At 30.5% G+C, this 26,448-nt stretch overlaps 1 protein-coding gene across 1 annotated transcript; it reads left to right on the top strand.

Moving 5' to 3' along the window:
- The first annotated feature begins 17,076 nt into the window (after positions 1 to 17,076).
- On the top strand, positions 17,077 to 21,165 carry LOC132735613 (heat shock 70 kDa protein 12B-like). Its single transcript, XM_060722591.1, has 4 exons — positions 17,077 to 17,378; positions 18,409 to 18,627; positions 19,109 to 19,244; positions 20,114 to 21,165. The coding sequence occupies exons 1-4, from the start codon at positions 17,085 to 17,087 to the stop codon at positions 21,163 to 21,165; spliced, it is 1,701 nt and encodes a 566-aa protein (XP_060578574.1). The 5' UTR covers positions 17,077 to 17,084.
- The last annotated feature ends 5,283 nt before the right edge of the window (positions 21,166 to 26,448 follow it).

Raw genomic sequence — 26,448 nt, 5'->3', positions numbered from 1 at the left:
TAAAATAATTTAATAACAGAAATTAATTGAAACCTATAAAATTCTCACTGAACATGTCTAATTTGAATAAAAGAATGAATAAACTTTGTATGGGAAGCTGCGTTCCCTATTACAGGTCAAGGAAAGTTGGTCCTTTCTTAAAAAAACTGATATATTCATAATGTGATCAACTATTGTGTGTAGGGTTTTTAACATAACATATCTACTTCGTGTGAAGTCAAAACATGTTTATTCTATATTGACAAGAGAATGTAAAGCAATATTTTCTAATATCGAATTTGAGCATTGTATATCTTTAAGAAAAATTATTGAATAACGCGCTTTTGGATAAAAGCCTTATATACGATATTACCAGTATGAATATCATGAAATATTGTCCAAAGATATGCTTATTGTTTCTATACACAGGAAAGAGATAATGCAAGCTGTTTCAATTTGAAAATATACCAAATGTATTATTAAGTTATAAATAAAGCTATAGGAAAATATAAATTATTTATATTTAATATACTGAAAATGAGATACTATTAGTAAAATGTTGTGATATGCATTCCTGCTGCATTTTAAATTCAACGAAAAGCTTCAGGATACTTTAATTTTCACTTGTACAAAAAATATATAAAAGAGAAATATAAATATCTTAAAGTTTCTGTTACATGCAAGAGAAATACACGTAAAAGTCTTGTGATGTTTTTGTTTCCTGAATTTTTTGTGCATGTTTGATAAAATGTCGCATATAAATCTTTTACATTGGCAATGTACTTTATTGAAAAGTGTGGTTTATAACTGAATGTTAAAGAGTGTACATTGATTAGAGTATAATAAAATATATATAAATACATTTTCATTTTTTATGCCACGGGCATATAGTAATTGAACTATTTGCCGTCTTTCTGTCCGCATGAGGTTAACCTAAAACGGCAAGTTAGATTTTTCTCAAGTTCTACCAGTGCCGATGGCTTTGTAATTTCACACTTACTAATCAATAAAAAGTACATTATCTGGGCAAGTTACATAACTATAGCTTCCATTTTTACCAGGTAATTGCCCTTTTCAGCACTTAGAAACTGAATAATGGTTAACCTTAACCAGAAAGTTGGATTTATCTGAAATTCAATCTATACTAATGGCTTCATAATTTCAACACTTACTTTTCAATACAAAGTTCATCATATATTGCCAAGTTATAAAACTGTGTATATCAATTTTCCCCAGTTATTACCTTTTTTTTATCACTTTGAAAATGGGGCCCTTTTTGGGTTTAACTATTCCGGAAATTTGGGGATTTATTTTATTTCTTAATTTTAAATTTATAAAAATAGTCCTTCAATTTGGTAAGTGGATATTAAATGATTCTCTTATATTTTATAGAGTAAGAGATATCTTGGGCCAAGGTCAATGTCGCTGATCTAGAAACATGCCAAGGTAGGTGCTCTATCTTTGGGTGTAGTTAGGGTCAATTGTGCCAAGGTCAATGTCAACAATGTCGAAAATAGATTTTTACATTTTTACAGGTGTATTAACCTTATTATATTGCCAGATGTCATTTATATTTTGTAGTAACATAAAATTGAAGTCTTCTCCTTTGCATGGAGTTAGGGGCCTGGGTCAACATTGCTAAAAGGTTTTTGACATTTTTGCTCACATAGCTTTTATTTCTTGACTGATGTATTTCATATTTGAAAGGAAGGTAATCTGCATGGTTTTCTTCCTTTCGATTGAGGAAGGGATCAGTGGGTCAAAGTCACCAGTGCTAAAATAGATTTTTACACATATTCCCATATAGCCTTTATTTATAGGCAGATGTATTTCATAGGAAGATACCTTGCATGATATTCTTCCTTGTGACAGAGGTAGAGGTCAGTGGGTTATTGTGAAGGGTGTCAATTATAGAATTCTACGCAATTGCTTATAAATAGTCTTTAGCTATTTGATAACTTGCATCCTTTGGATTGAGTTAAGGATCAGTTGGATTTAGGTCACCAGTGCTAAATAAATGATTTTTACCTTTTTGGCCAAACAGTCTTTATTTATGGACAGATGACTTTCAAATTTGGTAGGAAGAAATCTTGCATGGTCTTTTTTCTTTGAATTGAGTAAGAGGTCAGTTGGTCCAGGTCAAGAGTGCCAAAATTAGATTTTTATATATTAGTTTATACGGCCTTTATTAATAGACCGATGATTTACATATTTGGAAGGAACATACCTTGGATGGTCCAGATATAAGTAAGAAAAATAAACAAGAGATCATGGCCCTGAGTCACTCACCAGAAACAACTGCTTTTCAGTGTTGGAAATTATCCATTGTGAATATTTTCGTATATCAAATTTGAGCATAGAATATGTTTAAACAATAATTATAAGAAATGCCATGACCTGGGGCATTTAACATATGCTTAAACGTGGGCCAATTAAATTAATATGAGCAAACTTAATAAAGTTTGGTGATCATCCATGAACTAGTTCTGTAGAAGAAGATGTCTAAAGGTTTTTTCTATTTTTAGCTCTAGAGACCCCTAAAAGGGGCCAATCAAATGAATATGAGCAAACTTGATATAAGACTACACAAGAATGCTACAGACAAAGTTTGGTGATCATCCATCAATTAGTTCTGTAGAAATAGAGGTTTAAAGGTATTTCTTTTTTTTAGCTTTAACAGCCCCTAAAAGGGGCCAATCAAATTAATAAGAGCAAACTTAATAAAAGACTACCAAAGAAAGCTACAGACAAAGTTTGGTGATCATCCATTTATTAGGTCTGTAGAAAAAGACGTTTAAATGTATTTCTATTTTTAGCTTTACCGGCTCCTAAAAGAGGCCAATCAAATTAACATGAGCAAATTTAATTAAAGACTACCTAATAATGCTACAAACAAAGTCTTGTAATCATCCATCAATAAGTACTGTAGAGATTGACGTTTAAATGTAATACTTTTTTAGCTTTAGCAGCACCTAAAAGGGGCCATTTAAATAAATATGAGCAAACTTGATAAACGACTACCCAGGAATGCTTCAGACAAAGTGCGGTGATCATCCATTCATTCGTTCTTTAGAAGAAGATGTTTAAATGTTTTTCTATTTTTAGCCCTAGAGACCCCTAAAAGACGCCATTTAAAATTAATATGAGCTAACTTGATATAAGACTTCCCAAGAATGCTATAGACAAAGTTTGGTGATCATCCGTCAATTAGTTATGTAGTAGAAGATGTTTAAAAAAATCTATTTTCACAACCGTCAGTAGCATCTAATTCGAGATTCAAACATTTACACGGTCTTTCAATCGCTTTCTACGCCATTAGGCATCTTGTGTGAAACGTTGCGGTTTTCGTTGCTATTGGCCAATCAGAAGACTCGTTACAAAATATCGAACAGCTGATTGACAATGGCGTAGAAAGTAATCTAAAGACCGTGGAAAGGTTTGAAATTCGAATTTTGCATGTATCAGATGCTACTGACGGTTGTGAGTGGTCCAACTTAATGTATTTGGTAATATTATTTAGTAAATTCAAGTAATTTTGACCCGTAGTCAGCTGACATACATGTATTAGTCTATGTTTACGTACCGAATTGGTGTGCCGCAATTATGTCTACCAAGGATTTTAGCTCACGAAGTTCGCTCGTTTCCTGATAGATATTTCATGAACGGGAAGGCCTAGAGACTTGGGTTGGTCTCATTTTGAAGCTTTATATAAACGTGAAATAGTGATAAAAGTTTTTTTTAATTGTCTGGCCAATTGTTTTTCACAACGGCCCGGAAATGAAATCCCTTGCTCGTAGGCTCGAATCTGGAGTTTCCGGCCTTCTCTTAACTTATAGTATATTTTAAAGGGGTCATTATATACATTTTTTTGTTTTTTTTTTGACACTTTTAAGATGAACACAGGTTTTTTTTATCAATCTGGTCATATTTTTTCTTCCCAGGTCCGATACTTTTGCCTGTGACCCTGACCCTTCGGTTCTGGTGAGATAATAAAAATACAGTGAATTCTAAAATGAAAAGTAAAAAAAACATGTATAGTCACAAATGTAGGTTCTAAGTAAACTAATTTTAACGTTTTATTTGTTTATTTATTTATTCTTATTATTCATTTACCATTTTTTATTATCATTATTTGTTTATTTTGAAACAAAAAAAGTCATCGTAACACTAAGAGTCCACAATACACCACTGAACAGCTGTCTTTACCCTTCTTTGTATAGGAAGTATTAACGGTTTAACCAAATCAGTTCTCTATATATTCGTAATAAATATATAAGCATGATTATTTGGCAATAAGATCAGAAGTGATCGAATCAATTCACGTGACATGAAATTCGTTGAAAGGAAGTAAATTAACTTAGGAATTAAGGAGGTAAAATTTTGTCACATTAAAAGATTTTTTTGTAACATTTTATTCATGTATTCATATATTCAAATAACATTAATTTATAGCATTATTTCAAATATGCTTACAAAATATTAAGAGGAATAAAAACATATTTATCACATAAACGTAAATGAAATGTTTTATTCAAGTTTCGGTTTTGTTTCCACTAAACGTGATTGGGCTTGAAAATATATAGATTTGTTCAAAGGAAACAAGTGATTACTTGCGCTTATCTGACTCAGTAAAGTTCCAGAATATTATAAATTTTGTTCATTTTTTCGTTATATTTATCCATCACGTGACCAGTAAGTCAACTTCTTTCTCTCATTCTTACCGCATAAGAACGCTGCCAAAGATTAAAATGTTTGAAATAAAATGTTTGTACGAGTAAAAATTAGACAGAGTCGGTGCAAGGGGCGTGAGCGATAGCTAGGTGCTTTTCGAATACTCTCAGTGTGAACAGCCCCAACGTAACCAAGTCTGCATCATTTTTTGTTTTGCCGTTTGGTATTCTTTAGGAACTTCTGTTTTTTTCTGTGTTTTTTTCCCTATTGATCACTTCATTTCACCGAAATATGAAATGGACTATAATATTGATATAAATAAATATTGTTTAATTATTTACCTTTGTAATTTCATATTCATTTAAAATAATATTTCAAATATCGATTGTCTACCACTCGACATACGTTTATATTACGCGGTAATAAACTCCTTGTTTTAACTTTTGAGAACACTCTCCCCCTTCCCTTATATATGTCCTATTCCAGATCGGTGTTAAAATTGGTGCTTTTCCTGTGTAGCAGGGTATTTTGGAAGTTGGGGACTGTATAACGTAGGTAAACGTTGCTTTCCCTTGTAACCTTCATACACAATTCATTGATAATTTCTAAAAGGTTACCCCCCCCCCCCCCCAAAAAAAAAAGTTATTAGCATTACTTGAATAAGTTAATTTAATTCCTATTTATTCACATTATTCAAACTATTAGATATTTTTTATTCTAAAATAAAACAAAATACAACGCAACACTGATAATACGCTTAATATCACTGTGCAACTATCTAAACCATATTTTTGGCTCATAACTTAACGTTAAAATCAATGCTATTAACAATGAATCTGTACATGATATTTTACTTACAAGATATCACAATAAGATCACAGTGATCGAATAAATCCTCGTGAAACGAAATTCAATATTACGGACTGGGAGGTATCATTTGATATGATTTTAAGAATCTTTGATAAAAATTTATACAAAAATAGTTATCTATAACTTCTACATGCATTTATTCAGAAATTTATATTTTATTTGCTAACTGAATCAAAATGGTTTCGTCTGTTTTTCGTTGCTTTAAAAAAGTAAAAAGGAAAATTAATTTAAAATCGTTTGTTGCTGACAACTATGGTTATCAACAGACTATATTATTGTATGATTTACTTTGTCTGTTATTTTTGTTCTGTATCCTACTGGTTAACTGTTAATCAACTGTTATGTCAATACTCATGTACAACATTGAGCACTTATCACAATGCTTGCAAACAATTTTGATACAACTTTGAACTGTATATACTGTATCTCTTTCTAGTTTACCTTATTCTTAATTAAACAATGCAAAAACCATCCTTCGATTAACATTTAAATCACTGACATAAACTCATAAACTTCTTTAACGCGGTTTTATATATAAGTTCCCAGGAAATCTGATTTTCTAAAAATAAAACTAATTTCCAGATAATTCAAAACAATATAATGAAATAATCCAAATGTTATAATTATCGATTATCGAGAGACAACAATTTGACTTCGAATAATTGATGGATTCGAAATTTCATATCCGATTAGTGGTTAACGGCTACTAATAAACTTGGAACATAACATTAAACATAGCAAAACAGTTTTTGTAATTTATAACACATATGTAACATGAATTCAAACGACCAAATAAAAAACACATAAAAACAACATAAAAAAAACCAAAGAGAAATGTGTCGAAATAAATATTTAATTGGCATCAAAGACATAACTACATGCATTTAATTCCGTATAACGTAGAACGTAAAATAAATCTAACACTTTGCTGTCAATATCAATGATAGATGAAATGCAACACAATTGTATCAAATCTTTAATTAAAATCATTAATTTGAGCACTTAACCATATTCCAAATTGTATAATAGGGATTAAAATTTACTACAAAAACATAGGACGTATTCGAATAATGGATATCGAATAATACGTTCGTGTTATATTTATTTATATAGAACAGGACGCGGATAATACCGGGTGTGTAGAAAATCCGTGGTTAGACTGTAAATCATGTAAACATTAAATTGTCTTGTACATTATAGCAGGTACGCAATATTGTCATTATTATTTACGAACCCGCACTCGCTCCTCGATTTCACAGCAATTTGCTCTTTTAATAGTGCTCATTCTATATAATATATAGTTGTTATCAATTTTATACATTTCAATCCCTTTACTTCAACTACCGTATAATGTGCATTCGTACAAATGTAATCACTGTGAAACGTTTTGGGCTGAATTGTATTCAATAAATTCGTATTTGTTTTACACAGAAGAATACCCTTACGATAAAGTCAAAAGCAATCGAATAATGTTTACAGATAACGGAAGTAAATTAACAAACGCAGGTAAATTTTTATATGGCATTGAATGTTTAGTAAACATAAATAGACAACACTAACGTTTTGTATTTCCAATTATTTCTATTTATTTACAATAACCTAAGTTTAACGAATAAAGAAATTCTGCGACTTGTTATGTATCTTTGAAAACGGAAGAGAAAGTATATTCTTGTACACTATACTATGAAACTACTTTCATTATCACTTAAAATTACATCGATACATACCAAAAAGTTGTACATAATGAGAAATAAAATTAGGTAAAATGATAAACACAAGAAGGGTTTCATTCAGCTTTTTCTGTTGAACTGAACGTGCTCTTGCTTCCAATCAAATAACATTGACGGATGCAAGTTTGTCGTGTCAAGTAAATCAGTCGTTTCTTGTTTGTTTGTTTGTTTCCCTAAATTTTCATTGTTTTGAATATCATTAACACATATTTAGTTATTAATGAACTTTTTTTGTCTAAAGAACTTTAGTTTCATTTAATGCTATATCAAACTTTCAGGACAGAACAGTATTTGTTAATTGTTATATCTGTTTGGAAATCTAAATATTTATACTTTTTATATATATAAAGTTCCATAAAATGGTTTAATATTCTCTTCCTTTTGTTTGTTAAGTCAGGTTTCACAAATATACATGTAAAGATACTTATAACTTCTCAGTTTATTTAGTAATATATTTACACATACATTTTCATAAACCTTAAGATAAACGATCAAATACTTCATTTTTAGCATTGTTTCTTATCTATGGTCAGTTCAATAACCTTAATTATCATACACCTATTCAAGTCTGTTACATGTAACTTATATTCCGAAGTTAACAAAAGAAATGGTCATTGATGACATATTTTGACTGGTGATAATAAGAAATAAGAACATATTTTTTTCAAATAAACTTTTCGAATAAAATATGTTCGTTTAATGTCGAAAACATAGTTACCAGTGAAAAAGGAAGTATATTTCATTAAGAAAATATTCAAATATATCGGGAGGGAAAAGCGGGTGAAGAATAGTGAAGTCTAATTCCAAGGTGCTAAATATTTCATTCTTCCGTCAAAATAAACAAGACATTTTCTTATCAAGTAGTGTTTGCATTTTTGTTAGATCAAGCTAATCAAAACACAACACAATTTGTATGAAATAAATACAGTCTATCAACGTTACGCGTTGAATTTGTTATTGCTAATTCACTTGTGCCACATTTTTAGGCCTACTTAGTTTAGTATTCGTCGCGGTATGACCAGTAATGTGTCAGTGTTGCCGTTAAACACAAATAGATAAATTTCCTTGACGGTGTCAAATTGGTGCTTTTCCCTTGTAACTGGGTATTAAGTAACGACTTTAATTTTATTATATAATTATGGAGAAATGGAAGACTGTCTATTACGTCATAACGTAATAAACGCTTCTCTCCTTTGTTAGTTTTGTACTTATGTTTCGCTGATATCACAATTATAAATTTCTTATATTGAACAAAAAAGTTTAGTTTCAATTTTTCAAAATAAGGGCAAAAACTTACAAATCGATCTCTGAAAACTTGGCTGATAAAATTATACTTCCGCATTTGCATGATAAAAGTAAGAAAAATACTTAAAATACGGTGAATTCTAAAACGAAAAGTCAATACATGTAAAGCAATCGCCAGTTATAGTCGAAAATGTTGGTTTCTTGTTTACTTATAAAATGAACTTATCAAAGATCAGAAGTAATCGGATCAATCCACGTGACACGAAATTCTTTGAAAGGAAGTTAATTAATTTAGGAATTTTGGAGGTAAAATTTGTAAGATTTAAAGAATTTTTGATAACATTTTATACATGTTCTTAAAACTTAAATTAACATTAATTTATAGCATTATTTCATACATGCTAAAAATATTATAAGGAATAAAAAAAACGTAATAATCACATAAACGCAAATAAAATATTTTATTCAAGTTTCGGTTTTGTTTAATTTAATTGGGCTTGGAATTTATAAAGACGTAAATAATTTTGTTGCTTTTTTGTCTAAATAAAACTAGTGGTTACTTAAGCTTAGCGTATCTGACTCAGTAAAGTTCCAGAATATTTTTAAGGTTGTTCATATTTTCGTTATAATCATCCATGACATGACAACTAAATCAACTTATTTCTGTTAGCCTAACCTCATTATAACGAAATGTTTATAACAGATTTGAATAATATATTTGTACGAGTCAATAGTAGACATAACCGGTGCAAGTTTTAACGGTCAAATCAATGCCATTAACAATAAAACTGGTATATAATGTAAGGTATTTTAGTAAGTTTTAAGATTTAACGATAAGATCAGAAGTAATATAATATATCCTCGTGACACGAAATTCTTTGAAAGGAAGTAAATTAATTTTAAGGACTCGTCAGAAAATGGTTATATATAACTTCGAAAAGCATGTATTCAAGAAATAATATTTTATATTTTATTTGCTAAATGATTCAAAATGGGTTTGTCTGATTTTTTATTGCTTTAAAAAGTGAAAAGGGAAGTTAATTGAAATCAGTTGTTGTTGACAACTGCGATTATCAAACATAATAACAGCCATGAATTTTAATGGAAACATGGCAAATATAATAACAGAAAATATATTAAGAGAATACAAAAATGTGTTTATAACATAAATGAAAAAAATGCTTTATTCCAGTTTCGGTTTCATTTCCAACGAACAAGATAGGGGTTTGACTCAAAATCAGGTTAACGTATATTTTAATAACGACTGAGGGGTATCATTTATTAGTTTTGCTTATTGTTCCTTACCTTCATCTACGTCGACATAAATAATATATTCACTTCTGAGTTTCGCATTATTTGTGCGTGTTGGATTTTTTATTGTTTTTTTTTTCTTTTTTTTTCAAATAGTATTTACTTTTCTATTCATTGGAGAGTTTTTCTCTTTTTTTGTAACAACAACCTTGGCAATTAGGATTAACTATAATTCAATGTTCTTTCCATCTTTAAGACTTCATTCCGATCCATTCTTTGATAATTAGTGGTTTTACAGGTTTCTTTTGGTACTTTTACTACTTTATTTATGGTAAGCAGCTATTTATTAAATAAATTTGTAAACACTTCGTTTTGTTATTGTCTGTATATTGTTTCCGAAACAATTTTCACTACTTTACTTTGACCATAGCATTAATCATAGCATAATTATTGTATAAAGCATATGTAACATGAACTTCAAGACTAGCATGACTGCCCCCGCACACGCAGAACATATAGTGTGTTTGTATGTATAATAGTGTTGTGTATTGCCATATTGCATTGAAATTTCATGCATTTAACATTGAAATTTATGTCAGATATTTTTCTCGGGAGTTTCTAAGTTATGCGCCCTCTCCGGTTATGTCTGGATCACCCCTCGTACAACGTAACACTAAGAGTCCGCAATTCACCAGTGAACAGCTGTCTTTACCCTACTTTTGTATAGAAATCCCTATGCCATTCTCTATACATTCGTTACAGATATACATGTATTAGCACAACTATTTCACAATAAGATCAGAAATAATCTAAATAATCCAAGTGACGCTAAATTCGTTGAAAGGAAGTAAATTAATTTATAAATTTAGGAGGTAAAATTTTGTCTGATTAAAAGTATTTTTGATAAAATTTTATAAATTATTTATAACTTCAATTAACATTAATTCATGAAATTATTTCAAATATGATAACAAAATATTAAGAGGAAAAAAACATAATTATCACATAAACGCAAATAAAAGTTGTATTCAAGATTCGGTTTCTTCTCCTGATTGGGCTTGAAATTGATGTAGACGTAAGTTTTTGTGTTGCTGTTGTGTTTGTCCAACGTAAATAGTGATTACTTTCGCTAATCTGACTCAGTAAAGTTCAAGTATATTATTTAATGTTGTTCATATTTTCGTTGTAATCATCAATCACTTGGCCAGTAAGTTAACTTCTTTCTGTCATCCTTACCGCATTAAAACGCTGCTGAATGTTTGAAAAAAAAAATCTTTGTACGAGTAAATAATACACATAGCCGGTGCAAGGTGTGAGCGATAGCTAGTTACTTTGCCAATACTCTCAGTGAACAGCCACAACATAACCAAATCTGCATCATTTTTATATGCCCGAAAGGGCATATTATGTTATACCCCCTGGCGTCCGTCTGTCTGTCCGTCCGTACGTCCGTCCGTCCGTCTGTTAGCAATTTGGTTTCCGGAGCATAACTTAAGTTCCATTTGGTCCACAATGTTCAAACTTCATAGGATGATTGTCCATATTGGGTAGAAGACCCCTATTGATTTTTGGGTCAAAGGTCAAAGGTCATGGTCACTATTACCTTAAAACTGAAAACAGTTTCCGGAGCATAACTTAAGTTCCATTTGACCCACAATGTTCAAACTTCATAGGATGGTTGTCCATATTAGGTAGAAGACGCCTATTGATTTTGGGGTCACAAGGTCAAAGATCAAGGTCACTATTACCTTGATACTGAAAACAGTTTCCGGAGCATAACGTAAGTTCCATTTGGCCCACAATATTCAAACTTCATAGGATTATTGTCCATATTAGGAAGAAGACCCCTATTGATTTTGGGGTCCAAAGGTCAAAGGTCAAGGTCACTATTACCTTAAAATTGAAAACAGTTTCCGGAGCATAACTCAAGTTCCATTAGACCCACAATATTATAAATTCATAGAATGATTGCTTATATTGGGAAGAAGACCCCTATTGATTTTGGGGTCACAAGGTCAAAGGTCAAGATCACTATTACGTTAATACTGAAAACAGTTTCCGAAGAATAACTTAAGTTCCACTTGGCCCACAATATTCAAACTTAATAGGATGATTGTCCATTTTGGGCAAAATACCCCTATTGATTTTGGGGTCACTATGTTAAAGGTCAAGGTCACAATAACCTTAAAACCAAAAACAGTTTGCGGAGCATAACGTAAGTTCCATTTGGCTCACTATATTCAACTTCATAGGATCATTGTCCATATTAGGTAGAAGACCCCTATTGATTTTGGGGTCACAAGGTCAAAGGTTAAGGTCACTATTAATAACCTAAGTATTAATCAACCTACAGCTGTAAAATTTTATAGGATGAACAGCTATTTCCCATGTCTTACAAATGCTTCATCCTTACTTAAAAAAAACACGACACTTTCGGGCATATAATGCTCCGCCTAGCGGTGCTCTTGTTTGATTTGCCGTGGAATATTTTTTTTTGTTTTATTTTATTTTTCTATTTTTCTCTTCATTTCAAAGAAATATCAAATGGACAATAATATTGATATAAATTTTTTTTTCGTTATTTACCTGTGCAATTATATTTCCATATATTTAGATAATATTTCAAATATCGATTGTCTACCACAATTGGTCATAAGAGTATATAACGCGGTTATAAATTCCCTGTACCAACGTTTGAGATCACTCTCCCCTTTTCCTAATATATGTCCTATTCCTGTTCTGTGTCAAAATTGGTGCTTTTCCTCTGTAGCAGGGTATTTTGAATGTTGGGGACTTATTACGTAGGTAAGCGTTGCTCTCCCTTGTACCCTACATTTAAATGTTTTGCTGATATCGCAATCATTGGTATTTTCTGAAAATGTTACTGTCTCCCCCACGCCACAAACAAATGTAATTTACGTTACTTGAACAATTAATTTTAGTTCCATTCCTTTTCTTTCAAAAAAGGTAAACGTTTACAAATTTATGTCTGAAAACTTTGATTGATGATATTATATTTCCACATTTGCATGATATAAGTAAAGAAAAATATCTAAAATACTGATAGTAATATCTAAAATAGATTCGAACACGAAATGTTTATACATGTGAAAAGAATCGCCGGTCAAAGTCAAAAAGTCAATAACGCGGGTTTTATATCGTAAAATTATTCATACATTATTCATTAAATATTTTTTATTCTAAAATAAATTAAAATATAATACAATGCAACACTGATTATACGCTAGATATCACTGAGCAACTATCATTTGTATTTGATATTTTACTTATAAGATTTCACAATAAGATCAGAAGTGACCGAATAAATCCTCGTCACACGAAATTCTTTGAAAGGAAGAAACTAAATGTTACGGACTTGGAGGTATCATGTTATATAATTTAAAGAAACTTTATACAAAAAATATACAAAGGTTATCTATAACTTCTACAAGCATTTATTCAGAAATTGATATTTTATTTGCTGAATGAATTAAAATAGTTTCGTCTGCTTCTCATTGTTTTAAAAAAGTGAAAAGGGAAGTTAAATTTAAATCGTTTGTTGCTGACAACTTCGATTATCAACATAATTACAGCCATCACTTAAACGTAATTAAAACATGGAAAATATAATAAAGCATGTTAATTGACAAAATATATTATTATAAAGAGATTGTACTTTATAACAAAAATTGCAAAAGAAGTTGTTTATTCCAGTTTCGGTGTCATTTCCACTGAAAAAGATTGGGCTTGAAATCAAAATCAGTTCTATGTAGAATTAAGTTTACGACTGACTACCTTTGCTTAATGGTCCTTACTTTCAACGCCGTTGACTTATATTACATATTCACTTTTGAATATTGCATCGTTTGTGCGTTAAAGGAATTATCCATGGTTGTATTGGTTTTTTTCTTTTCTTTTTATTGGTTATCTCATAGGCGAGTTTTTTGTTTTCATAACAAAAACCTTGGCATTTAGGAGTAACATATAATACAAAGTACTCTTCATCTAAAAGATGTTATCTGATCCATTCGTTAGGTCATAGAGGTTTTACAGTTTCTTTTGATAATATTCATTCTTTATGTATGTTTAGCGGCTTTTAAGTTATTCTGTAAATTGTTAGTTTTGTTATGGTCTGTATATTGTATGTTTAGGAAAACTCTTTTTCATACATTTTCTTTCCATTTCCTTTTTTTACTGTGTAAAGTTATAAATATCACTTTTGTCAAAAGCGTTTAGTATTTAAAGTTGCTTTTCGCATTAAAGAGTTAATTCCAAATAAACAGAGGAAACTCTGATTTATTGCAAATCCATTTACTATTATATCTTCCATATACTAATGTACCCTGTATGATTTACTATGTCTTTTATTATTTTCTGTATCCTACTGGTTAACTGATAATCAACTGTTATGCCATGTACCACATTGTGCACTAATCACAATGCTTGTAAACAATTTTGATACAACTTTGAATTCTAACTTAACATATCTCTTTCTAGTTTACCTTATTTCTAATACTTCAAAAACCTTCTTATATTTTACATATAAATCACTGACATAAACTTCTTTATCACGTTTTATAGAGTTCCCAGCAAATCTGACTCTCTAATAATAAAACTTATTTCCAGATTGTTCAAAACAACACAATGTAACAATTCAAATATTATGATCGTCAATTATTATCAATTATTTGAGAGACTACAATTTGACTTCGAATAATCGATGAATTCGAATTTTCATATCCGATAAGTGGTAAACGGCCACTATTTTGACCATAACATTAAATATAGCATCATATTTATTGTTGTTTATAACACATATGTAACATGAATTCAACGGCCAAATAATAACAAAAAACAACAACAACAACAACAACAAAACGAGAAATATGTCGAAATAAATATTTAATTGCCATCAAAGACATACCTACAATGCATTTAATTCCGCATAACGTAGAATGTAAAAAAATCTAACACTTTGCTGTCAATATCAATGATAAAATGCAACACCATAGTTTCCAATTTTAATTGAAAACTATTGATTTGAAAACTCGAAACCGTATTCGAAATTGTATAATAGGGACCAAAATTCAAAATACGAACCCACACATTTTACCGAGTCAGCAAATGTTTTAGATCTTTTTCTTGTTTCTTGCAGTCACCAAGTAATAACATCATGTGTTGGGGAATCAGCTTTAGACCAAAATATTTGCTACCATTGCCCTATTTTTGCTCTCTGTTTTTTCCTTTTCTAGACCTAAATCAGGACCTTTCAAGTGTTTTATATGCCTATATGATCATAGCAAGTACCACACTCTAAAACAAAGTATTATGCAAACTGACTGGGATCAATATACAAACACCGACATAGAAATAAGGAATAGCATCTTGTACGAAACCTCGTCCGTAATCAAATACCGACTCTGTTCTCTTTTTAATCATTCACTCCGATCTTGTAAGATTCCTCAAACTTGGAAAGATGCCAACATTTGCCAAATTTATAAGAAAGAAGATCCATCGTTACCCAGCAATTATCGTTCCATATCACTCTTGTGTTGTATGGAAAACGTTTTTGAACGCATAATTTTAGGTATATTCATAATTTTCTCCATGTCAATGACTTTATATCTCCCCTTCAATCTGGTCACTGAAAATCTGTGACTGGTTATGTATCTTTGAAATATATTCTTGTAAACTAACTACTTTTATTATCACATGAAATATCAGCGATAACGTCATTGCATACGTACCAAAATAATAGTACATTATGAGTAAAAAAGTTCATCAAATAAACACAAAAAAGGTGTCATTCAGCTTCGTTTTCTGTTGCACTGAACGTGCTTGCACTTCCTATCAAATAAAATCTACGGACGCAAGTTTGTCGTGTCACATATTTCAGTCGGTTATTTCGTGTTTGTTTCTCTGGACACATATTCAGTTATTAATAACTTTTTTGTTCAAAGTAATTCATTTGTCATATCAAAATTACAAGTAAAGACAGTATTTGTTATATATGTATGGAAATTAAAATATTTCTACTTTTTATATACACGAGGTTTCATAAAATCGTTTAATATTCACATCATTCTGGTTTGTAAGTCAGGATTTACAAGCATATATGCAAAGCTACTTATATCTTCTCAGTTTATTTCAGATGAATTCAAAGAACAAAATTAATGCTACATGTTTTTTGAAACGTTAGGGGTCAATTGATTTACCATTATTTTACTGCTCATGACAGTTATCTAACATTCTAAAAATAACAACATGTTTGGGGTATTAATGGATTTATCTTATTTGGATTGGTTAGAATCGGAATAAGAGTAGAACTTTTCGAAAACAGTCTTATGAATAAAATATCTGCGTTAAATGTCATGAACATAGGAAATATATCTCATTAAAAATATATGAATATTTCAAAAGGGTGTACAACGAGTGAAGAATGTAGAAGTCTAGCTTTAAAGTGAGGCATATTTCGAGTACATTAGAATAACCAAAAACGATGTCTTGTACAGCAGTGCTGACTTTTTTGTTAGGCCAAGGTTACCAAACAAAAATTGGCACACAACGTTTTGCGTTGAATTTGCAATACTTATTAGGTTAAAAAACGGCACCCTTAGTTAGATATTTCACTTTGTTTCAATAATATGATATAACATATATCGCATATATTGAAAAAAACTAAAACAGGCTTTCCTTAGGGTTTACAATTTGATTATACTAGCAGGAGTTAAAGTGTAATTGTTTTCATTATGTCTCGAGATCACATTTAGATAATTCCAAACAATGATATATTAAACGTGTAGCAAATTAATATATGTCGCTTTGAAAAATCTAACTTAAAGAAATTGATAACACTGTAAAATAAACTTTAGATCCTTGTGTTGAAACAGTTCAAAATCGAAAAGTTACACTTTGTTTCTGAAATTGTGTTTGAATATTTAAACTGTTTACTAAAAATACCGACATACTACTACAGAGTATACTAAAATAATAGAATATTTCTTTATATTCACTAAAACATGAAAATTTAATATATATATTAAAATCTTCCGCCGAATTCTGTAGTGTTTTCGATCGACTGTTTCAACAATCAAGGAACTGTAAATTGTTATACCTGAATTAAATAAAATAGTATATCAATCCATCTTAGAAATAATATACCATAATGACATATATATTTACGAAGTTGAACGTCTTGTCTTTTGTATCTGTTGATTATTAAAACCAATGATTTAAGACTTCAATAAAAATACATCCTTAGTCTGTAAACAACAAAATGTACTGAAGTTTAAAATCTCCTATTTTCGATTAGAAGCCTTTTCTTTTTCAGTGACTACAATGGCAGGTTCCGCATTGCTTGTGGTTGCATTTGACTTTGGCACAACATACAGTGGCTACGCTTTTTCGTTGCGGGACAAACCGTTAAACGTACAGACTAATCAAGGATGGATCGCTGGAAGTGATCAGCTTATTTCTTTGAAAACACCAACATGTGTCCTTCTCGATCCAAATGGGCAGTTCGACTCGTTTGGATATGAAGCAGAAAATCACTTTGCTACCCTTGCCGAAGATAATGAGCACATAGGCTGGCGTTTGTTTCGTAGATTTAAAATGATTCTTCACAAGAATGAGGTTTTTCTTTTGGCAAATTACGTTAGACTTAAATTACACTATGATATAAGTTTTATATATTTAAAATCGAGGTAAACTTATATGGAGCTTTTGTCTTTTTTACAACTTGATTTCCATTTAAATATCTTTTTACAACATATGTAAACAACTTTACCTTTATCACCGAAACATCTAAGTAAACGAAAATATGATTTTATAAATTTTGCGTGTGATTTTATGTCCAATCGTAATAACGACAAACACAATGAATACAATATATGTCCATACATTTCAATATGAATGTATATACTTTGTTTTTATATGTTAAAAGAGTTTTATTATTAAATTTTTAATTTGATTTTTCAGTAATAATGTTTCCATTCATTTTATAGAATTTCAAATGCCTTTGGTCATTTCTAAAATTGTGTATGGTCAAAGCGTACGGTTTAAACCATAACATAATATGTCATGTCAATTTTATATACAATTATCAATATGTGTAACAAAAATATCTTAGAATCATCAATGAGGAATGAACTCTAAAAAGCGACAATATTGTCAAGGACTTAAATTCCATGTTACACAAATGCTGTTCTTTTTTGTTTCCATGTGTTAATTTTTGTTTAACCACTCTTTAAATAGTATTTTTGAACGATTAGACTGAAGGACATGCATTCTTTCAGAATGTTATTTCTTATCTATTTTCATTACAACATAGTAAAGATGTACACGTATAACATTGATATAGAATGATCCCTGTTGTTGCTTTAATAACCTAAGGTTATCCCAAATCATCATTCCTGTTTCGGTGCCATAAAACCTGAATTGGCTGGTGCGCCGCAAAACCAAACCATCCAATCCATTTGATACATATACGAATTTGTATATCAACACAAAATAAAAACTCTTATTGAACGTCGTAATAGTGTCCACATTAACATCTAAATACAGTAAAATGAATTATAAATATATAATAATGAAGACGATCATAATGATTAAATGACAATCATAAACATTTCAGTTATAATAAGGTAATTGTTTATGTATACAGGATCTATCAAGATCGACTACCGTTGAAGACATAAACGGAAGATCAATGCAAGCAATGACAATCTTTACAATGTCAATAAAGTATCTGAAACAACATTTCACTACGACGATCAACAAACAAAAGACCGGGATAGTTGACACAGACATACAGTATGTTTTAACTGTACCTGCCATATGGAATGATAATGCAAAGCAGTTCATGCGCGAAGCAGCAGAAAAGGTAAATCACGTTGTTTAAATACAATGGAAACATTTAAGGTATTCTGCTTTTCATCTAGCTGGTGACCTTTCAAGTGATTGGTTCAATGTCCATCAAACAATCGATAAAGCGTAGTTTTTTTAAGTCTTTCCTTTACCTAAACTTATTTAATTTTCTTAAACAATTTCGTTTAAATGATATTATGAGCGGAAAAGGGAACACAAATATTCAATAAAATGTTATGTGATTTTTGTATGTTGATATAAATTAAAAAAGGAAATGAATCAATATTAAAAATGAGCTTTGGCTGACTTATGTATCGGCCCTTGAAATAGTCTGAAATATTAAATACCAAAAGAAAAATCACGAAAACATGTCCGTTGATGCCCATTCATTCGCTTTAAATGTTCTTTATCATTATACTGCCTTCATTCTTCTTATATGTAACTAAGTATACTCATTTAAATGTTTGGAATAATATCGAGTTGGCTTTTATTAAAAGGCTGGCATAGAAAAGGCACGTCTAAAACTATCTTATGAACCAGAAGCAGCATCTATTTGGTGTCAGACAATTACTACAGATGTACAGGAGACATGGTCTAAAGTAGGGAGACAATACATGGTGATCGATCTCGGAGGTTGGTGAAATATTTCAGAACAAACTTATGAATTTTACCACATTATCGGCTATTAGTACTAAAGGAATTATCGGAAACAATCATTGTAACATTTTGTTCGATTGCTATATCATTTTGGTTTTGTTTCAATTTCATCATTTAGTTTAGGTGGTACATGAGACATACCAGAACTTAGAAACATAGGTCACAAGAGGAGTGATTGGTACCTCAAGTAATTGCAAAAACTTAACGGGTTTCTGGTTGAATGATGTTTGCTGTTATATTGCCCTTGAACAAAAAATCCTTTAGGTCCATTAATGATTTTTGTATCGTCTGCTACATAGTAACTGCTGCACGTAACAAAGTAGCCACGTCTTACTGGGGTCACTGTTTTCGTCGTCTCACAATATGTCTATCTGTCTGCCTGACCGTGTATATGTCTGCATGTGTGTCTATCACAAAACTTGTCCTCTAAAACTATTAATCGAATTTAATTAAAACTTTACATAAATGATCAGATTTAAGGTTTATTGTGCACATTGTTAGCAACTTCCAATTAAATACTTTTTATCAGAGCCATGGCCCTTTGATTATTCTTCTATTTTAGGTTTGTCCTCTGATACTACTTAATATGAATAAAATGTAACAGGATTGATCTGTACCTGAAGTATTTGTGGATATTTAACAAGTATTTCGGTCGAAAGAGTTTTAACCCTTGCATAAAGGAAGCGTTCTGTCTTGTTAACTATTTTTCCCGATCTACTTTGCAATGGCTGCAACAACACAGCTGCACCATTGGCTATCACCAGGCGATAATGCTATCCCTGATTGCTCTTGTTTTATTAAAACATAACATATTTAATTCATTAGCTTATGAATGTTATTTCCAGGAGGTACTGCAGATATATCAGTACATGAGAAACAAATCGATGAAACATTAAAGGAACTCCATAAAGCAAGTGGTGGTCCATGGGGAGGAATAATTGTTGACAACAACTATTTAGAATGGCTGACCAAGATATTCGGGAATACCACAATGCAAAAATTTACAAGTAAGCAAATGGAAGACTACTTTCAAATGCTTAGGGATTTCGAAATAAAAAAGCGTTCTGTCACTCCCGAATTAAAGGGGAAATTTACATTTAGACTGTTTTCATCAATAAAAGAGCTTTATCAGGAGAGTAACATGCCTCCATTAGGGAAAAGAGTTGCCGATCTTGGATTGTCCGGAATGGTTACATTTTCTAGCGACAAATTGAGAGTTGATGTTTCTGTAGTTAAACAATGGTTTGAAACTCCTATCAATAGCGTGATTGAGCATGTACAACATATTCTTGCAAAACAGAATATGCAAACAGTCGAAACAGTTCTTTTAGTTGGTGGATTTGGCGAGTGTAAATTAGTCCAAGACCTGATACAGAGAGAATTAAAGTCCAAGAAAATCATTATCCCAGAAGAGGCAGGTCTTGTCGTTCTCAAAGGTGCAGTGCGGTTTGGACATTATCAGGATACTGTACGTTCAAGAATAATGACCCACACTTACGGGATGGCTACCTTTCAAAATTTTGATGAGCAAAAACATAAAAATGCAGAAGTAAAATTCATAAATGGTAAGAAAAAGGCTTGCAATGTCCTAAGAACAATTATACAGGCTGGAGAAGAGGTTAATATTGGAAAATGTGTATCTAAAGGTCCATACACACCAACCGACCCTGACGAAACGACAATTTGTGTATACTGTACAGAAGAAATGTATCCCGAATATTCAACAGATGTGGGTTGCAAACACATTGGTACACTAAAAGTTGCACATGCAAATGGTTTATCGAAAGACGATAATAGTCTGCAGGCTTCCTTCATATTTGGTGATACCGAACTGCTTGTGAAAGCTGTAAATATCAAAACGAAGGAAGAATTTTCAACGTATATGGACTGTCTGTAAACAGTAGAACATCTGCAGCCTGATATTCTACAATAGAGAAATACTTGATTGTGCAGACGTTATTTGAGTGCAAATACTGGAAGGTTTGACTTCAAGATCTCCTTTGAAGTTATCAACAAAGTAATCTATTATTAAGACTGTAATGAAGAATGAAGTAAATGGTCTATAGTAAGAAATATTACAATTATAAATTAAATATATTTATATGATTTATGATTTTGATACTTTGGTTCATGTCAAATTATTTTCTTAATATATGATGGTATAAAAAACACTTTTTCAAAAAGCTATAATAGCTGTACATTTTATGAATTAGGGCATACCTATCACTTTTAATAACACCAATTTGAAATATTTTGAAGAGTTGCTTATAAAGCGTTTTTCAGCGTATAATTTATTATGCATGTATACAATTAGATAGAAAAACTGAGTGGCTGTTTTAAATACGTGTCGTATGAATCATTGAAATTTTTTATTAGTAGTTCATTTTATACAGAGGTTTCTTTTCTCAGGGTCTCCAAACACGGAAATGAGACAAGTAAAACAAGCAAACTTCATAAAAAGAGATTAACATTTCTTGGTGAGTGTTGTCTTCTTATGAACTTAATATACATTAAGGGAAGGAAACAAGGTAGCAATATACCATGTAATATAGTAACAAAACAATATTTGTTGTCTTTTGTTATACTTAGTTCCTTTCCATACTTGAAGACTCTGAGAAGCTGTATGAAAATAACTCCTAAAGGCTTGTTCCTACATTAAATAGACAAATACAAGTGAAATTATTCATCTTTGAACGACCCATATCCGTAAATGTTTTGAGTAAAAGTAATGTTATGATAGTAATTGAATTTTACAAACAGTTGCACACTGATATCCTTATCGATGTCCCCATGTGGTACCTCCATTAAAAATCAGCTTACAATTCAGACATTGTCAGGGCTGTTAAGAGAAAAACACTTAAATTTCAAACTTAAATAAAAAAAACTTCAATCCATTCAATTTAACACCAAATATCATTTCTATATTTTTTATTTCATTTTAGCAGTCCAAAAAAAGCACTTCCTTCCATATGAAAAACTGCTCTTGGTGACATATCGACATATTTAAGTATCCTACCTTAAGTATCTTTGCAAACAGAACTCGAACATGCATATTCTTCTAAGAAAGCAGTATTACACTGACGGAATCTTAAATTATTTATATGCATTAAGATATGGCATTTTGTTTTGTGTCAAGCTGCTTGACAGACATTATTTAGAAGATTATGATATGACCATTTTCCTGTTGTTGTTTTTTGTTTGTTTGTTTTTGTTTCATAATTTTATTGCTATCTTTCTTACCCTAAGGCTATGTGATATGTAATTGTTAAATGGTGTAAGGTTCCAAGCTACACTAGAAATATGTAAGATTAAATGATAACATAAGAAGAACTTTTATAAGATGAAATATATGTCTTATGCAAATATTTTATTTTCAATTTGTTTTTATCTCAGACATAAAGCATATGTTTTCTTTATGTTTCACTTTTGCGAAATACATGATAAACTTCTCTAAAAAGTATGCACATGGTATAGTGACAAAATGAATGAAAAAAAAAATCATGACGCAATTTTTTTTAATTAGTTCCTTTGTACGCTTATAATTCCTCCTATATGTATCTGTAGCATAAGCTTGTAGAGATACTCTTACATACAAAGTAACACAAAAAACATAAAAACGAACATTTGTAATAAGTTCTTACATATTTAGGGAGACTTTTAAATGTAAATATTGCATATCAGCCCAACGTCCCTTTAGATATTTCATCTATAATTTTACAAAATTTAATGGAATTTGTATATCCAACCCAAACATAAATAACTTAATAAGAAATAATTGAATTTCCATGAATGAATGTAAAAACAAATATTGTTACTAATTCTACTTTGTTGCTCGTCGAATAAAAACTTCAATATTCTGAACATACTTTTATAGTATTATTGCATAAAATTGATCAATGCAACACGTCCCTAGAATTGTATTATTTTTGTGAAATTATGTTTATCCATGAAAATAATTTTTCATTTACTACGTACACTGTAAATATTTTCTTTTCTAAGGTTTGAATTTTAACTCAAGAGATCTTTCAGCTTTAAAGGATCAGTTATATGTGCCTTTCCAAAGGTGAAACATATATGTAGTGGCAAATGTATCTCCTTAAGGTCAGCGGCGGCCAACATTCCACTTTGAAATTGTAGTAGTATCAATTCGGCTGTGCCTCAGTGGTACATCCATTCTATCATCTTATATCATTATTTACCACTCTTCATAAAATGAGACATATCTTTCAATTTGTATGTGTATTGATATATTTTACCGCCAATTTGTTTTGTTCATCCTTTTCAAAAGTCTAAATGTATCTATGAGATCTTGTTTTCTATTGTTTAGCTCTAATAAACTAAGTATGTGACTTTGTTTCTTTGTTTGAATTTGGAAGACTTTTTCTAAGCAATCATCTACATTTAAACAACAATATACATGTTTAGAGAAGAGTTCTTTGCTGAAACAGTAAACTACTAGAACCTGCTTCTTTACACAGCAGGCACATAAGCTATATTTCATCTTATTGTATATTTGTGTAATTATTATGTATTTTTTGAAGTACAGCGTATGCGTCATTAAGTGACTAGTGAACACATTTTACTGTGAAAAAGTACTGTATAATTATGGACAAAGACATAGATCAGTTTGCCATTTATTAGTTATGTATGTAAATATATTCTGACAAGACAAATCAACACCAAAATAAAGTTTTTGGCATTACTTTCAATAAACATTGCACAGTAAAAGAGAGCAACATCGTTGTTATTTTGTTCATGACATACCATAATATCAAAATACTATTATTAAGAACATACTTGTCATGTTAAAGCCGTTTACAAAAGAATCTTGTGTTTTAATCATTTGATGCTCATACGGTAGTTTATACAGAACTTAATTTACTTTGATTTTGTTGTTAGCTATTAGCTTATAGACAAACTCTTGAATTCGTTACTGGAACAAACCAATTCTAAGAAATCCTCGGGATTTTATCCTACGTTAATAGTACACACAATATCGAATCATATCTTTGTCCGATTATTAATGTTAATGATTCAGTAGAGAAAACAAACATGACATCACGTGACAAGAAGTCGAGATGGCATGTGCATCATTTGAATTTGCATATAATTTGAGCTGGAACGTATTGAGAGTATGTATGTAATTTCCCAAACATGAATTAATAACCTTTGCAAGCATATAATTTATATAATTATATTTTAGATATATTTAAAACATGAATGAACAAACAAGACATGTTCATCATTCGATATTTTTCAAGACTAGAACTTTGTTTGCAAATTTATTTAAGAGTAAAATTTAACTGTTTCAATGGGAAGTAATTGTTAATGACAAATACAAATTTGTGACACCAGTTGTTCCAACAAGTTAAGGTAGATATATTTGTCAATCAGTAATGAAAACCACGTCAGTTAGTTACCCAAATCAAACAGCTTTACGTCTTCCATGTTAAATAATTGCGAAGTTTTAGATAATAATGATTAAAAAAAGGGATGCTTTCATTCATTTATAATTTGTTCACTTATACGTTGGCCACACACTCTACGTCTGAACTATTGTCTAAGTATTAAAGACTTAACCCGATTGAAATGGTTATGACTAATACAAATTAAGGTAATTATAGCAATGGAATAAAACACGACCATTCAAATAGCTTCAAATCCACGAACATAGCCTAACATAGCCTAGATAACATTTGCAGACATAAGGTACATACAATACGAGTACTTATTTCATATATAATCAAAATGTATATCGTTACAGATATGTTTGTGATATGTAATGTATGGAAAAAATGAGATTTTGAAAATCTCACTCTTAACATTGTTTCGGACTTATTGTCACTTGATATGAATACAATACAATCAAACAATATAGTTCAGATAAAATGACATTGTTTTAGATAAAAATGTATCAATTTCAACGCCTAGCCTTGCTTACTGTAACAAATAAAACTAATGCCTCGTGTATTTTACGTATATCTTGAAATAATGGCTTGTAACTTATGTATTGTTTTACAGATGGAACATAAAGATCACTTTAACACAATACAGTTACTTATTAGATTAATATGACCATTTTATGGAATAAAAATATATTCATAGCAAATAACTTGCTGTTGAAACATTAGTCGTTGCGCTTTGTGTTCCATTCATTTATTATGCACTTTCTCTTAGACATAGCTCGCATTTGTAAAGTGCAGACATTTTTTTTATAATTTTCTTCAAGGCTCACAACAGAGTACATTAATGAAAAATCAGTACCTGAGAAGGTACAGGCTTGTTTTTTTTCGGTTAGAAGACTAATGAAATATTTTTTTTTCTGTTTCCCTTCAGAAAAATAAAGCAATTTATTCAATTACTAACTTCAATTGTTTTAGTTAAAATAGTTATAGATTACCCAAGCATGTGTTGAACAAATATGGTACCACATACCAAACTTTATTTTATGCTTTTCAGTGGATTACTGATTTATCCGTGAAAATTATATTTGATAATTTCATAGTGAAAATTATCAAAATATAATTTCACACTTTTCAATGACGAAACTACTTTTTTAAGATTTTCCCCATGTGGCACCTCAATTTTATTTTTGCTGACTATTCCGACAATGTCAGGCTGTTTAAAGAAAAGCAGAGCTGAAATTGATAAATAACTTATATGTCACAAGTAATAAAAAGAAGAAAACTTACAGTAAGTTACTTCTATTCATTCAAGTTACCAATCACCAAATATCGTCTCTTTAATTTTTTGTTTAATTTTTACAGTCTGAAAAATACATTCCTTCCACATGCAAAACTGCTCTTGATGACATTTGGGAATATTTAAGTATCCTACGAGCAATAACTGCCGTATGCTTTATGAAAACTTGAAAAGCATTGGCAGCTTTCAGTCGAAGAATATGTAAACAACCCAGCGTTCGTTAGGCTTCCGAGCTCTCTAATTTCCTATCCACTTTTTTGAATGTTTACTGTAAAATAAATACTATCGCCACCATTTAAAGTTGATTGTGGAACTTATTTTTCAGCCCATGACTTCTTGTATTTAATGAGAAATTCGACTTTTTTGAGGCTCTAAATGGGGAAAACAGATTTTAATATTAACGTAAATATTAAATATTAAGGAAATTTCGTTTTAACTTGTTTTTAAGCATAAAATAAAAAGAAAATTTGTTTGTTGT

This window comes from Ruditapes philippinarum, unplaced genomic scaffold (genome assembly GCF_026571515.1).
Source record: "Ruditapes philippinarum isolate M1 unplaced genomic scaffold, ASM2657151v2 ctg12215_1_1_1_1, whole genome shotgun sequence".
Taxonomy (NCBI): domain Eukaryota; kingdom Metazoa; phylum Mollusca; class Bivalvia; order Venerida; family Veneridae; genus Ruditapes; species Ruditapes philippinarum.
Note: the sequence above shows the minus strand (reverse complement) of the source record. Positions and strands in the feature narration are given on the sequence as shown.

Coding starts and splice junctions, on each gene's coding strand:
- LOC132735613 (XM_060722591.1), top strand. CDS start 17,085: ATGGCAGGTTCCGCATTGCTTGTGGTTGCATTTGACTTTGGCACAACA. Junction 18,628..19,108: donor TGCGCGAAGCAGCAGAAAAG/GTAAATCACGTT, acceptor TTTTATTAAAAG/GCTGGCATAGAAAAGGCACG. Junction 19,245..20,113: donor CATGGTGATCGATCTCGGAG/GTTGGTGAAATA, acceptor TGTTATTTCCAG/GAGGTACTGCAGATATATCA.